The following is a 16586-nucleotide window of genomic DNA, read 5'->3' on the forward strand; positions in this document are numbered from 1 at the left end:
GACTTTGGATTTATTTTTGTCATTGAAGAACCAAAATACAATACAGAGTAGTTTTGAGTTGATGAAGATAATTGGGTTGAAAATATAGCAAAGGATTTTAGGTTAAGCTTCAAAAGACATATATTCCAATGAAATATATGTTTCAGTAGCAGTTAAAGAACTCAACTAGCATCCATGAGGATGCGGGTTTGATCCCTGGCCTCACTCAGTGGGTTATGGATCTGGTGTTGCCGTGAGCTGTGGTGTAGGTCACAGATGCGGCTCAGATCCTGAGTTGCTGTGTCTGTGGCATAGGCTGGTGGCTACAGCTCCAATTAGACCCCTAGCCTGGGAACCTCCATATGCCACGGGTGCAGCCCTAAAAAGACCAAAAAAAAAAAAAAAAAAGATATCCTTTAAAAAATAAATAAAAATAAATAAATTACAGCTTTGGCAGAATATAAACTTCGGGTTTTCAAAACAAAATAGGGTGGTATTGTCACTAGGTTACCCTCTCTTTATCATTCATAAGCATTTAGAAGATTAAGTTAAATAAAAATGGGCTAACATTTTGTTGCAAAAATAGTTGAGAATTGCAAAGGGGTGAAAGATAAACCTTTTATGTATGTAAAAAAACTACCCTCAAAATGATTCAGCAATTCTAATAGGGCATTTTATAAGAAAAATATATTGCTTAGTTTTGTATTTCAAATAGAATTTTAAAATTTCTTTTTTTTTTTTTTTTTTTTTTTTTTTTTTTTTTTGTCTTTTCTAGGGCTGCTTCCCATGGCATATGGAGGTTCCCAGGCTAGGGGTCTAATCCGAGCTGTAGCCGCCAGCCTATGCCAGAGCCAGAGCAATGCAGGATCCAAGCCGTGTCTGCAACCTACACCACAGCTCACAGTAATGCCTGATCCTTAACCCACTGAGCAAGGCCAGGGAGCAAACCTGCAACCTCATGGTTCCTTGTTAGATTTGTTAACCACTGCGCCGTGATGGGAACTCCTAAAAATTTCTTTGATTAAAACCCTAAAATTCCTTTTCATCCTGTCTAATTCCTTTTCTGTGGTTCCTAGACTTTTGCAGGTACACTCTGCCCTCAGTGGGAATAACAGACAAAAACTGGGAGAATGCAAAAGAAAATTGACTTTCACTTTAAAAATGTATACATATTAAAAACTGAGACAGGGAGTTCCCGTCATGGCGCAGTGGTTAGCAAATCCGACTAGGAACTATGAGGTTGCGGGTTCGGTCCCTGCCCTTGCTCAGTGGGTTAACGATCCGGCGTTGCCGTGAGCTGTGGTGTAGGTTGCAGACGCGGCTCGGATCCCGCGTTGCTGTGGCTCTGGCGTAGGCCGGTGGCTACAGCTCTGATTCAACCCCTAGCCTGGGAACCTCCATATGCCGTGGGAGCGGCCCAAGAAATAGCAACGACAACAACAACAAAAAGACAAAAAAAAAAAACTGAGACAGAAGTAAAAAGTGGTTGATAGGACTTTGCACTGAGAGAAAGAGGAAATAATACAGTATTACTTAGTGACCATGTATAGTATTTTAAAAAGTGTCCGGTCAAAGCCCATGAAGCTCTTGGACAAGCTAGTTAAAGGTGTCTGGTTTTAGCCAAAAAGACAACTCCTTCAGAAAGGCAAATAAGTGTTTAAATATGCTAGGTACATTAACATAAAGATTTAAAACATAGTGACTCAGGAAAGGGACACAAATGGAGGGTTTTTGCTTTTAGATCTGGGTGCTGGTTTCAGGACTATGGTAGTTTTTTAAAAATCCCTGAAGCTGTACCTTCTGATTTCTGTACCTTTCTGTATATTATAGTTAAACAAAAAGTCAAAAAACAGTTTTAAAACTGTGTCATGTTTTGTAAAAATTCTGTTATTTGCCTAGGGTTGGTGGGTTTTGTCTTTTAATTTTACTTTCTTAGAAGTATGATTCTGGAGCACGCTCAAAATTCTGAGAGGAAAAAAATAGTGTAAACCTTAAGCTTCACTGTTGATTCTTTTCTTTGCATTCATAAAAGGTGGAAACAGGCGAGTGCTCTGACATGTCGTGCCGTAACATTCTCCACACACACAGCAATTCTAAAAGCTCGTTGGTGAGCCTGCCTGGCTGCCTTCCATTTGATCTCTTTTGAGACCAGCACAGGCCATCATTTGTGAAAGTCTTCTTGCAGGATAGATAAATGCATTTTCTCTTCCTTGCCACAGGACAAATGGAATCTAGTAATTTCTAGTCCCACAGCAGTGAATACAAAATCAAAAGAGGCTAACTCACTGCAGTGACAGCTTCAAAAGGAATTCTTTTTTGAAGATTTTTTTTTTTTTTTTTTTTTTTGCAGTGATGGTTTATTTAGCAATGAAGGCTTTCTGCTAAGCCAGCTTTCAGCAGCCTCCAGAAAAACCTCTGTGCAGTTTGTGTCATGTATTAACAGTGTCCCATTTCAGTTACATTTGCTAAGCAGATACATGTTTGCTGTGACAGTTTAAGATATTAGTGCTTTTGAGTGGAGACTATTTTATATCAATGAATCTGTAACTGTAGAGTCCTGATGTGGTAAAAATAAATTCTCTAGGAGTAATTTGGTGACTGGGATTTGGTTTTGAGGAAACTAACAAAAGTAATATATGCATTTTCTGGTTAGTTTGGAGAATCATCTTTTTACTGAGTACTGTCAGGTGACTATAGGACCTGTATTTATAATCCAAGTGATACTAAGAAAGCAGTAAAGGAGCTGCGTCTTACCTTGGTTAAAACCAGTGTTCCATTCAACAAGCCTCTGCCCAGAATGAACACAAGACTCCAAACTGTTGTTCTCTCTGCAGTTTCCAGTTTGCCTTTCCTGCTTGTGTCCCTCTCTGCTGCTGCAGGGTTTCAAATATACAGGGGAAAAAAAAAGAAAAAAAAAGCTTTTTATATAACCACACAGTCCAACTACATAGAAATGTTTTGTTTCTTTTTTAAAAAATGACATGGCCCAACTGACAAAACTGACAGCAGTCTGTTCCAATGCTAAGGAAACTGCGTTGGATCTATTAAGAGAACGCACTCTCCACTCTCCTAAGGGATTTTCCCAGTAATTTGGACTATATGAAATTTTTCCTGGAGTTCCCATTGTGGCTCAGTGGAAACTAATCTGGTTAGTATCCAGGAGGTCACAGGTTCGATCCCTGGCCTTGCTCAGTGGGTTAAGGATCTCGTGTTGCTGTGAGCTGTGGTGTAGGTCACAGATGTAGCTTGGATCCGGCGTTGCTGTGGCTGTGGTGTAGGCTGGTGGCTGCAGCTCCAATTCAACCCCTAGCTTGGGAACTTCCATATGCCTTGGTGTGGCCCTGAAAAGACAAAAAAAAAAAAAGAAGAAGTTTTTCATTAATTTAATGTTGTTCATTCAGAACAAAGAACTATAAGGTAAAGATCAAGCCAGCTCAATGATCAAATAGCTATTACAATACCTATGTACATACATTATTGAAAAAATATTGGTGTGTATTATGATATCCTCTATTCGTTTTTGTCTGTTTATTCAAGACAAGCAAAAAGTCAGGAAGGTGGCCTTTAAATTATGTTCTGAACACAGAACATTCTGAGAAGATGGAAGGGTATGATATTTTACTGTTTAGTTTACTGTTTCCTCACAAAATTTCTAAAATACGTTTTTATTATTAAGGACTTTTTCTTTCCCTTGACTTGGCAATGGCTCCAGGTATGCTTTTTCAGTACTTCCATAAGGAAAGGATCCATTATCTAAAACAGTGGTTGGGATAGTAGATAATGGGTGTTCTTTATCCTTTATCTTCTGAGAGTGCAGTGAATTGAAATCAGCTCTCTACGGCTGTCTTTCTGGAGGACTTTTCCAATTAGTGGGATGTAGTTTATAACAATACATTGGTTCCCTTAGGATCGATGATTAACCTATCTTTTTTTATTGAAGCAGGAAACAACCAGGACAAGATGAGCTCATGAAGGTATACTCTTGAGGGAAAGATTAGGCGAGACCAACAGACTTCTAAGGACCTAAGATGTAATAGGTTATTATCATGCATTATTCCACATACTTACTTTACTACTTAGCTATGAATCCAAGCAGGAACTAAAAGCTATTATTAGAAAAGCAAGCTAAATAGTTTGGAATTGATAACCTCATATTCCATGCATTCACCCCCCATTAAAAGAAATGAACTTCCTACTTAAGTGGATATCCTTAAGTACCACTGGTTACTTACCCATTCTTGCTTAATTCCTGTATCTTAGCTTCAGGACATTTTATAGAGAAAATGACTTGGAAGTCTTTAAAAAATAGAATCAGTTTTTAAATTTAAATCATGTTTACTAAATACTAACATTCAAAAATTAGTTTTGATACCCAAGTGTGTCACTAGTAAGCTGAATTACTTTGGCCAACACTCTTAATATCTATAGCTTCTTTCCCCCTGTTTATAAAGTGCAAAAGTTGAACTCTGGCATCTCCAGGGTTCCCTCCAATTCTAAAATTCTGAGACTATATATTTGATATAGTGCCTTGCTGTGGTTATACATCTCTGCCTAAGCAGAGGGGAGCAATTTCTCAAAAAAAGGGAGGCTGAGACCCTTGTGGAGCAGTCATCCAGTTTTCATCTTACTCAAGATTAGATTCTGATTGAATGCAATTTTCAAGTTTCATCCAGTGTCTGGAAATACTTGTTTCTTTCATTATCAAACTATGCTTTAGAAGTCTTACCGCTCAATCACCAGCACTGCAGTACTCTCCTGTGCTCTGATGGGCTCTAAGGCATTATTAGACTTGATTTTACATTTCTTTGTAAAAATGGTTCTTTTAACTTTTTCACTGTTAATATCTTCACCATTACAAAAGTTTCTAGTACATACATATTACCTTATAATGGACTGTAAGGACATAAAATGAAATTTATCTCCCAGTGTCATCTGATACCCATCTAGTAAGTGAAGTTTCATCACCATATCTTGAAGTCAATCAGGCTAAAATTATTTCTTACTGAAAGAGAACAGCAGTCATGAAAGATCCCTTAAACTGGGATATTTTTGGTTCAATCCTCTGTATATACAGAACATTAACAGCAGCTAAAAGTCAAGTATTCACCACTTGGAAAGATAGTGAACCTGTAGCCCATTTAGTGAAAGAGATTTACTATGGAATAAGTAATTTACTATGGAATAAGAAGACTAAAATAAATAAAGATACCTAGAAAGAAGAACTGCCAGGATTTTTGCATGGTGATAGTTGTATAGGATAAGTGAATAAATATAGATTAAAAGAGTAATTTTATTTTATTTTTTGTTTTTGGTTTTGTTTTGTTTTGTTTTGTTTTTGGTAATTTGCCTTTTCTAGGGCCGCTTCAGAGGCATATGGAGATTCCCAGGCTAGGGGTCTAATTGGAGCTGTAGCTGCCAGCCTACACCACAGTCACAGCAACGCAAGATCCGAGCTTCGTCTTCATCCACACCACAACTCACGGCAATGCTGGATTGTTAATCCACTAAGCAAGGCCAGGGATCGTACCAGAAACCTCATGGTTCCTAGTCGGATTCGTTAACCACTGCGCCACGACGTAAACTCCAAAAGAATAATTTTAATATCAATATAAAAATCTCACTCTTTTCTCTCCAAACATAGAATCCTTTGAGCTGACTTCTAACACTGAACTCAGAAAGAAGCAAATTGTCTTGAATCTGGTCAATGGGAGATGTATTAGTGAAAGTCACAGAAGGACCTTCGGACAATGTATTGTCAACTTCCCCATGGTCCTGTGGTCCCTAACCCAATAATTTAATTTTAGTCATACTGTGATGTTTTCATGTCTTCACTAAAATTTCTCTTTTTCACTGATGATTCTGTTCTGTATCTACCTAGTTCAGACCATTCTGACTCAGGATTTCTCTTCTTATTTTGAGAATATCTATTTTGTATAATATTTTTCACATACCATTTCAGTTTTAATTCCTTTTTTTAACCATACTCTTTTAATTCCTTTTTTTCTCCATACTCTTTTAGTACTCCCATGTTTTGCCCCTTTCTTCCTGTTATTAAGTTAGAGAAATTTGACATGTAGCAAGTTTCTCCAATTAAAGCATTTCCTGACCAATAACTATGAAAATATACTTCTTAAAAGTCAAATATTCATTGCTAATATTTTTTGAAACTACCAAAAAAAAGAATAATGATAATAATAACTAATATTTTGGTATTTATCTTTGCTCCAAATTTGAATGCTACATTTTTTACAGATTGCCTCCTTTATACACTAGAGTTTCTAAGTGGTATCAATATTGATCATGAGTGGTAATCTACCAAGTATTAAAGAGATAACCTTCTAGATCCTACTCATTTTTTTTTCTTTTCCGGCCACCCCATGGCATATGGAGTTGCTGGGCCAGGGATCGGATCCAATCCCCAGTTGCAACCTACACCACAGCTTTGGGAATGCCAATTCTTTTAACCTGCTGTGCCAGGCCAGGGATCAAACCTGTCTCCAGGTGCTGCAGAGATGCCATGGATCCCATTGCACTGCAGCGGGAATTCCTGGATCTACTCATTTTAAACAAAGGAACTCAGTGAGCACCTAGTTGAAGGCTGGTGATGATCTTGTAAGGCACTGTGGTCAAATAACTGTATGTGATTAAAATGTACAGATTGGAGTTCCCACTGTGGCTCAGCAGGTTAAGGACCCAGTGTTGTCTATATGAGGATGCAGGTTCAATCCCTGGCCTCAGTCAGAAGGGTCCAGCATTGCTGCAGTTTTTGGCTTATGACACAGACGTGGCTCAAATATGGCATTTCTGTGGCTGTAGTGTAGGCTTCAGCTGCAGCTCCAATTCGACCCTTAGCCTGGGAACTTCCATATTCTGAAGGTGTGGTGATAAAAAGAAAAAAAATTGGAGATCCCGTCATGGCTCAGTGGTTAACAAACCCAACTAGTATCCCTGAGGTTATCCATTTAATCCCTGGCCTTATTCAGTGGGTTAAGGATCTGGCATTGACTTGAGCTGTGTTGTAGGTCACAGACGTGGCTCAGGTCCCGCATTGCTGTGGCTGTGGCACAGGCCGACAACTGCAGCTGCATTTCGACCCTTAGCTTGGGAACCTCCCTATGCTTTGGATGCGGCCCTAAAAAGACAAAAAAAAAAAGAAAGAAAGAAAAAAGTTGAAAACTAAAATGCACAGATTAAGTCTAAACTTTCCACCCAACAAATTTTGCATGTTGTACACTAGAAATGTACAATATTTATATTGAAATATAAATCAGGGGAATAGTCCTCACTTCCTGTTCTACTTTTCATTCAGACAAATTCAATCGTATGATTTCAGGCCATTTTAGTTGTTTCACTCATTACTGTCCCACCAAGAAAAGAATATCCAGATACCAGTGAAGGACACTTGTCAAATCTACTCTTTTTTCCGAGCAGGATTCCCATTCGGCTTCCCAGAATGGACCCCTTCCATATCCTCTGCCTGTCTTTTGTCTGTAGAAAAACTTTAGTCAAATAATACATTTAATCAGAGAAGCAAGAAAACTCAAGAAAGAATGGGAAACTTTCAAGTAAAATAATAATAGTGTCGCCATTAAGCAAGGTCAAGGACCTCTCAGACAAATCAGTCCTATGATTTAAGGCCATTTCAGTTATTTCACTCATTACTATTCCATCTTTAAAGCTGTAGGATTCCATTTCTCTGGTCTTCTGCCCTGCATTAATTTTTCCATCTATTTCTTCTCCTCTCCTCTCTTCTGTTTACTTTCATTCTAGTCACAGAATCTTTTTGACTATCTTTCTCAGCCAGCATGTGATTTTGATACTCTGAGTTCATTTTCCATATATTTCTTAACTATCTCAGTTCTGATTTTTTTTTTGAAACTATTTTATTTTTTTGTCTTTTTGCTATTTCTTTGGGCCGCTCCTGTGGCATATGGAAGTTCCCAGGCTAGGGGTCGAATCGGAGCTGTAGCCACTGGCCTACACCAGAGCCACAGCAACGCTGGATCCGAGCCGCGTCTGCAACCTACACCACAGCTCACGGCAACGCCGGGTCGTTAACCCACTGAGCAAGGGCAGGGACCGAACCCACAACCTCATGGTTCCTAGTCGGATTCGTTAACCACTGCGCCACGATGGGAACTCCTCAGTTCTGATTTTGTGTTTCATCTTATATGGTAAAAGTATTAGCAGAAGCACTGATGTGTTTCTTTATTATAATAAACCTTTAAAGTGTCACCCATTTTAAGAGATTTCATTTCTAGCCTAGTGAATTGAAATGAATTCATTCTTCTGAGGTTTCACATCTTGTGGCCAAAGCTCTGTTACAGTGGAATGGCAAGCAAAGTCAGAACACACTGAAAATCATCAGTAAAATATGCAAAACCAGCTAAAGTTTCTGAGTTCACCAGAAGTAAGATCACTGTGGAGGTTATGGAAATAATAATGCATCACTGTGGCAAGGATCATGTTGGAGTTAAAAGGTCATAATCTTCACACCAAACACTAGGCTTAAATATGCTTCTCGCCAAAGCTGCCACTTACTATAGGAATAGTTGTGGATCCAGGAATAGTTGTGGATCCACATCTAGACAGCCTTGTGTGAATGAGTTCAAGTTGCCCCCACTGGAAGTTCTCACTGTGTGTATAATGCAAACACATGGCCTGTTTAGGTCAAACTGCAGAAAGTTGAACTGGAAGAAATCACAGTCATTTACATAATAAAATTTGATTTTGAAGTAATGAATATATAAGAGAGCAGTTGATTCAATGTCTAAAATGTATATAAATATGCTTTATAAATATTTACTTTGTGATAACTCTTAGAATTTTGCTCAACTAAAATATTGTTGTTAAAATGTTTATCTGTTACTAAGTAACAGAATTTCCTAAAGTTATACAGTTAGTGTTATAATTCTATCACCCCCATGGATAAGTAATAACAATATAAAGTGTTATTCATAATTTAAAACATAATATCTGCATGCTCATACACACAGTGAGGTTTTTAGAAATGCCTCATTTCTTGCTGATTCAGTGGATCAAATTGATCAGATAAATCTGATGTAAACAAATTCATTTGTGACTCAGAAACTCTGTTTAGTGTGGTTTTTAAGCATATCACTGCACTAATTTTCCTTCTGTATATTTTGATTTCTGGAGCTTTTTTTAGAAAACAGGCAAGATTTTCACTTTGGATCTTTGTCTATTCATCAGCCCTCTACCCATATAAGATTTACATTCTCTAAGACAAAACTTAAATTCTCAAAAAGTCAGTTTTCCCTGAAGTCATTATGTTTTAATACTTAAGTCAGAAGTTCATCCTATTTTTCTCCAGAATGTACTGAGCACCTCCTATTACTATTTGAGATTTTAGCTGATTTGTTATTATTGTGTGATGTCCTTGACCTTCTTACAGAATATGACAGGTAGTTATTAAATATGTGGGATCTAAAGAAAACCTGGTACTTAGTCTTTGCACTGGAGTGGTGAGACCGTGGCTTACTTGTAAAACTCTATAGGGAAGCAAATAGAAAACAATTACATAATAATTGCTATTATTTAATTTGGAGAAAATTTTGATGTGTGCCTAGAAAATGTCTTCAAATTAAAATTTGTTTTTATTTATTTTGTGCTTTTCTTTGAGTAAAAATCTGCTCAATTTAGACAATTCTAATAAAGAATATTATCTAACAGGAAGATGTACCATTACTGGCAATAGCTAGCATGTTACCGTAACATTCTTATTACTCTTAATTTGAAGACACATTTCAACTTTAATGATAAACGTTAATAGTTCCTGAAATGTGTTAATTTATTAATGTATCCCATTTAATATTTTTAAGTCAGCCAAGTTGGATATTAAAATGTGATTCACTTGATTCTTTCAATGCAAGAACATATTGTGAAAACAAAAAACAGTTCTCATAACATTGACCCTTTTGCTTGAATGGACACTGTAGGGGGAAAAACCCCCACCCAGTATGGTTAATTAAAGAAAAACATCACAGACTCCAACATTCAGTAATTAGCAAGCAACCTGTAAATAATGTGTCAGGCAAATACCCTACGCAATCTTTTCCTCCATTGCTTAAAATCGTCAGATGGGACTTTTGCAGACAATAACCCAGGCTCTTACCACACTCTGCTTGACCTAGATAGTCTCCAGCCTCTTGGCCGCTCTGTCCTTGACCATGATAGCTAAAACAGCTATCTGACATCATATTATCCTACTGAGTTCACTGTGTGACATTATCATGTTTATGTATTTGGTATTTTGTTTTTCCCTGTCCCTCCTACCCCATTTCCCTATCTCTCCACTCCAGTTAGAGCACAAGCACTAACAGTAAATTAGTGACTGTAGTAAATTAGAACATAATGTTTTTCACTGTATCCCCATTGTGTAGAGCAATTTCTGCATATAACAATTGCTTGATGAATGTTACTGAATGAATGGATGGTTACCATTTCTCAAAATAGCCTTAGGAGATATATATATATATATATATATTATATATATATTGTATACACACAAGAAATGTTTTCTGAAAACAACTAAGCTAATTATGTGCATCTCTGGAGTTTAGAATTCATTTGGTACAAATGAATGGTATACGTTGTTTTACCATTCCCTTTTTTTTTTTCGGGGGTGGGTGGTCGTCGCTGTACCCACAGCATGCAGAGGTTCCCAAGCCAGAGATCCAACCAGTGCCACAGCTGTCACCAGAGCTACAGCAGTGACAGCATCAAATCCTTAATCCCTTGAGCCACGAGGAAACTCCCCACCATTCTCTCTCTCTTTTTTCTTTTTTGTCACCTCCCACCCCTTGTATATGGAATTCCTGATCCAGGGATCAGATCCAAGTCCCATTTGCAACCTTTGATACAGTTATGGCAATGCTGGATCCTTGAATCTTCTGTGCCAGGCCAGGGATCAAACCTGAGTCCTAGAGCTGCAGAGATTCCACCAGTACCATTGCACCACAGCAGGAACTCCCCTACCATTCTCTTTTAATCATTGGAGATATTTAGATAATTCTGGGTGGAGTCAATGGCTAATCATTTTTAAAGTAGTACAGACTAGGCATATTTACTAAATCTTATGCAGTACATTTAGGAAAACTTGTTTTCAAAAATAAAAAAAATTAATAAATTAGAGTAATGCTCAATTATCCTTTCTATATTTAAAAGTGTAGGCAAAAATTAAGGTAAAACTGTTGTTGTTATTTATTATTTTTGTTAGTATTTTCTCGTCATCCATTTAAAACACAATTGAAATTTTAAAAAAAAGAACTCACTGAAGTTATTATGAAAATAAAATCACACTGAACTTAATTTAGGAGATTGGATAAAGATTCCTGTAAAATAACAAAACAAAAAGATCCAACTGAGTAAATATAAAATGTTTATAATTGAATTTATTTCTGTACTATTTTTGTTAAGATCAAACTTAATACTATATAATTTCCTTTGTGTTTTATTGCCAAAGTATTAAAAATGATTTATTATACTTTCTTAATTTTATCTGTGGTAAATCAAAACTCATATTGTTAAGTTACCTGTTGTTATATATTTTTATATGAAGCTACTTTTGCTTTTCTCATGAGAAATACAGATGAAAGAAAAAACTTGTCTTAAAAATTATTCCATGTGCTATTACTATTATTATTATTATTGCTTTTTGGAGCTGCACTCGCAGCATATAGAGGTTCCCAGGCTAGGGGTTGAATGGGAGCTGTAGCTGCTGGCCTATGCCACAGCCATAGCAACACAGGATCCAAGCTGCATTGGCAACCTATACTATATATCTCGTGGCAACACCAGATCCTTAACCCACTGAGCAAGGCCAGGGATTGAACCTGCATTCTCATGGATGCTAGTCAGATTCATTAACTGCTGAGCGACGACAGGAACTCCCCATGTGCTATTATTTACTAGTACACTTCTTAAATTGCTAATATAAATCTATCAATCTTGCACACATAAATGCAATAGTTATTTTTTATTAAAATCAACTCAAAATTGAGATTTAAAGTTTTATAATTACTTAGAATAAAATGTGAAGTAGAAAGAATTTAATATACTAGATTAGAAGGAATAACCCAGAGTTACTTTTCATGGTCTCTGTGCTATGGTCTCACCAAGTTCGACAGAGATAAAAATTTGAATGGGTTTAAATTTTTACCTTATTTCTACATGGGGAAGGCAAAGGCAGAAAGAAGAGAGAGGGTTTATAAGAGGTCTCTGAAGTGTCCTTAGCAAAGATGCAGAGATACTCAGAGGCTTTCCACTGAAATTAGAGTGTAAAAAGAATGAACATTAGGTTCCTATTTCAAAGGTGAGAATAAGAGAGGCTTAGAAACCGAATAAGATTCCTATACATAAATTTGAAACATTATAGATTCGAAGAATAGTAATACTTTGAAAGCTTAAATTATGGACTGTTTCAGTTTTGAAAAGTAGAAAACCTAGTTGTTTAGAACCCCATAGAACAAACCATTCAGTTTTCTGGATATTTCAGCAATACAGATAATGCAGAGAGAATAGCGACAGCTTTCTTTTGTGAGCTTATGACTCATATTTAGTATGTCTGCAGGAAAGGAGATAACCGGTCAGTTTGATGAGTCAAGAAAAGAACCATAGACTGCCTGAAATGGTAGTTTTGTTGTTGCACTGTGAAATATGAAAGTAAATGGATTCATGAATATGAAAGTACCTTGTAAACTATAAAACACCATACAAATGGAATATATGTTTTTTGGTATTGAGTTATAATTATTTAAAATGTCTTACTTTGAAATCCATTTTTCACATTTTCCTATTTAAGATGCCTCTTTTGTGTGTGTGTGTGTTTTCAGATAATCACAAAGACTGTTCTGGTGTGTCCTTACACCTCACACGCCTGCCGTAAGTACTTTCAGTTTTCCTAGACGAGTGACAATTTTAAGATCTTCAGGAGCTTAAAAGGGGGAAATCTACCATGTTCATTAGCTATTGCTGTACAGCAGATTATTCAAAGTTAGTGGCTTTTAATAAGAAATATTTATTGTCTCAGTTTCCTGTGGCTCGGGAATCTGGGCACAACTTAGCTGGTTGCAGGGTCTGGCAGTCTCACACAACGGCTCCCATCAAAGTCTCAGCCAGGGTTTCAGCCATCTGAGGACTCACCCCAGGAGGATTCGCTTCCAAGATCATTCACGTGGCTTTTAACGGGATTCACTTCCTTGCTGGCTGTGGACTGGAGGAATCCCTTATTTATTCCCCATGTGGGCTCTAAACAGGACAGCCAGCTTCTGTCACAGCCAGTAAGGGAGAAAGCAAGATGGAAGCCAGAGTCAATTTGTAACCTCATCTCAGAAGTTACTGATTTTAATACCTAAGTCTGAGAGATGAAGAAAATACTTGCCATAAATCATCATACTTTGATGCCAAGAGAGAAAAAAAATGAAGTCACTTTTGCTGTGTTTTATTGGTTAGACATAATAAATTACTAGGTCAAATTACTAGGTCCAGCCCACACTCAAGGGAGAAGGGTTGGACAAGGGCATGAATGTCAGAGCTGGGAATCACTGCAAGCTGAATAGGTCAGGGTTCTCCAGAGAAACTGAACCAATAGAATTTACGAGAGGGGAAAAAAACAAATGAAAGAGAAATTGAGGGACAATTTAAGGAATTGTCCCTCCCGATTGTGGGGGTTGGCAAGTCTGAAAGCTTCAGGGCAGGCTGGCAGGTGGGAAATTCTGGCGGAAGTCTATTTTGCCATCTTGCAGTCCAAGGGCAGGCTGGAGGCAGAATTCCTTCCTCTTCCTGGGACCTCAATCTTTTCTTTTGGACCATAATCTGCTTTGCCCAAAGTCAGTGATTTAAGTATTAATTACATTTAAAAAATACTTTCACAGCAACATCTGGACTAGTGCTTGGCCAAACAACTGGACATTATAGCCTAGCCAAGTCGATATATACAATTAACCATCACAGGAACCATGTAGAGAATGCCTTGCACATTTACAATGCCACAAAAAAAAAATGTGTATTCATTCAACTATTTGTCCAAGAAAATTACTCTTAAGAGAAAATATATATTCTCTTTTCTCATATTATTTTGTTTCAATTTTCACATGAATCATGTTCATATTGAAATATATCTTATTTTTCCAAAGTGATAGTTTCGACTTTTGAAATAATTAAGATAAATATTATTGTTTTCTACAGACAGCCTTTAATTGCTGGCATGTACCTTATGATGTCTGTTGACACTGTTATACCAGCAGGAGAGAAAGGTGAGTAATGACCTTTTAGAATTTACCATTACCTCATTACCTAATCTTTAAAAATGTATTTATAGTATATTTTCTATAAACACCTGAAATGACCACTATTTTTAAGTCCCTGAAAAATAAACCAGTTCTTTATTATCCTTGGATTTAAAATAGATTTTTGTATCATTCCAAGCCAGTACTTTATTATTCTCCATCTTTTTACTGAGACGCTAAGTGTTGAGACCCATGGTTAGGTGGTAGGTTATATAAATTAAAGAATAATTCTTGACTGTTTTACAAATCAATCATCCATTCTTTAGATGCCAAAGACAAACTTCATGTCATACTGTGGCATAAACTCCTACAGAGAATATTAAGTTCAGAATCAGAAGCTAGCAAATCTTGTACTGACTCAAGTCTTTGAAAGTAGATTTACTGGGCTTGTTTATCCATTTGTTAAAGCAGGATAGTAATAGCTGATTTCTCCTAAACTTACAAAAAGCTTTGGAATAGTATAAGATTATTTATCAGTGTATCTCATTCTTTGGTGAAAATGTCATATTAAATATTATTCATTTGTTTTTACTTGGAATCTCTTAAAGTTAATGACAAGTATAATCTTGTTACTTGTTATTTGCTTATTTATCGAATAGCTACTATGTGTTAGACTGTAAGGAAGGAAAGTAGATGAAATGTTTCCTTGTCAACAGGAATTGTCAATCTAGTTACCTTAGGTGTTTGCAATCAATTTCTCAAAAATCTTTTTCCAAGATAAAAGCCAGTTTTTAAGCTTTTTCAACTGTATAAATTTCATGATAAAGCCTATGATTTCACTGAGAAAGTGTATTGATTTGGCCAGGTTGTTTTGTTTGTGAGTAGAATAAAATGTGACGGTAAGAGGGAATTCTCCTGTAGCACAGCAGGTTAAGAATCTGACATTGTCACTGCAGTGGCTTGGGGTCATTGCTGAGGTGCAGGTTCATTCTCTGGCCCAGGAACTTCCACATGCCACTGGTGTGGCAAAAAAAAAAAAGAGGGTAAGGCATTCCCAACTTGTCTTAGCAAAGAAGCTGGCACATAAGTGCTTATTAATTTCTGCTGAATATGTGAGTACATGAGAAAACTCCCATGTCTTGCTACTTGTGAGTACTCTGTATGTACTTTCAGACAAGAATAATGTTATTTTCCAGTTGAATGTTGACTTTCTTCTGTGTTTTTACTTCTATCAGTGGTGAATTCTGACATTTCATGCCATTATAAAAAGTATCCAATGCATGTGTTTGCCTACAGAGTTCACACTCACCATTTAGGTAAGAACTTTAAACTACATGTTAAATTATGTACCATTGTGTTTGCTAATGCTATGAATGCATTTATATTTGACCTTAAACCTGTTTCAGTGAAAGAGATTTTGTGCAATACCTTGAAATTCTGCATATTTTTTCATCATATTGTTTTCATTAAAATCCCTAGCCCTGGAGTTCCCGTCATGGTGCAGTGGTTAACGAATCTGACGGAACCACGAGGTTGCGGGTTCGATCCCTGGCCTTGCTCAGTGGGTTAAAAGTTCACGATTACAGCGTTGCCATGAGCTGTGGTGTAGGTTGCAGACTCGGCTCGGATCCTGAACTGTTGTGGCTCTGGTGTAGGCCGGCAGCTACAGCTCCAATTCGACCCCTAGCCTGGGAACCTCCATGTGCTGCTGGAGTGGCCCTAGAAAAGGCAAAAAAGACAAAAAAAAAAAAAAAAATCCCTAGCCCTTGGGTTTTCTATATTCGGATTTTATTTTGAAATAAGAAAGAAAATGATGCCTTTCATTTTTCTAATACCTTATATAATTATAATTTTTGTTCATTACAGGTAAGGTAGTAAGTGGATACAGAGTAAGAAATGGACAGTGGACACTGATTGGACGCCAGAGCCCCCAGCTGCCACAGGTGTGTGGAATATAGTAGAGTTTTGAGGAAAAAACTAATCAACAGATAGTAATTTTCTTTTCTTCTTTTTCTTTTTTTATTTAATGATTTTTATTTTTTCCCTTATAGCTGGTTTACAGTGTTCTGTCAATTTTCTACTATACAGCAAGGTGACCCAGTCACACATACATATACACATTCTTTTTTCTCACATTATCATGCACCATCATAAGTGACTAGATATAGTTCCCAGTGCTATACAGCAGGATCTCAATGCTTATCCATTCCAAAGGTAATAGCTTGCATTTATTAACCCCAGATTCCCAGTCCATCCCATTCCCTCCCCCTTGGTAACCACAGGTCTGTTCTCTATGTCCATGATTTTTTTTTCTGTGGAAATGTTCATTTGTGCCATATATTAGATTCCAGATAAAAG

The 16586-nt window shown here is 37.0% G+C and overlaps 1 protein-coding gene across 12 annotated transcripts in view; it reads left to right on the forward strand.

Moving 5' to 3' along the window:
* Positions 1 to 16586, forward strand: part of PAM (peptidylglycine alpha-amidating monooxygenase) — a 156731-nt gene that overhangs the window by 74115 nt on the left and 66030 nt on the right. For all 12 annotated transcript variants that reach the window (XM_021084551.2, XM_021084556.2, XM_021084559.2 and 9 more), the window contains exons 7-10: positions 12834 to 12882; positions 14188 to 14255; positions 15464 to 15544; positions 16095 to 16171. In XM_021084551.2, the coding sequence (XP_020940210.2) occupies positions 12834 to 12882; positions 14188 to 14255; positions 15464 to 15544; positions 16095 to 16171 (275 nt within the window). The remainder of the gene's footprint in view (positions 1 to 12833; positions 12883 to 14187; positions 14256 to 15463; positions 15545 to 16094; positions 16172 to 16586) is intronic.

The sequence above is a fragment of the Sus scrofa genome, chromosome 2, assembly GCF_054392235.1.
Source record: "Sus scrofa isolate SSC_HxYL_T2T_F1_AM1 chromosome 2, Sscrofa_HxYL_maternal_Yorkshire_Landrace_v2.0, whole genome shotgun sequence".
Lineage (NCBI taxonomy): Eukaryota > Metazoa > Chordata > Mammalia > Artiodactyla > Suidae > Sus > Sus scrofa.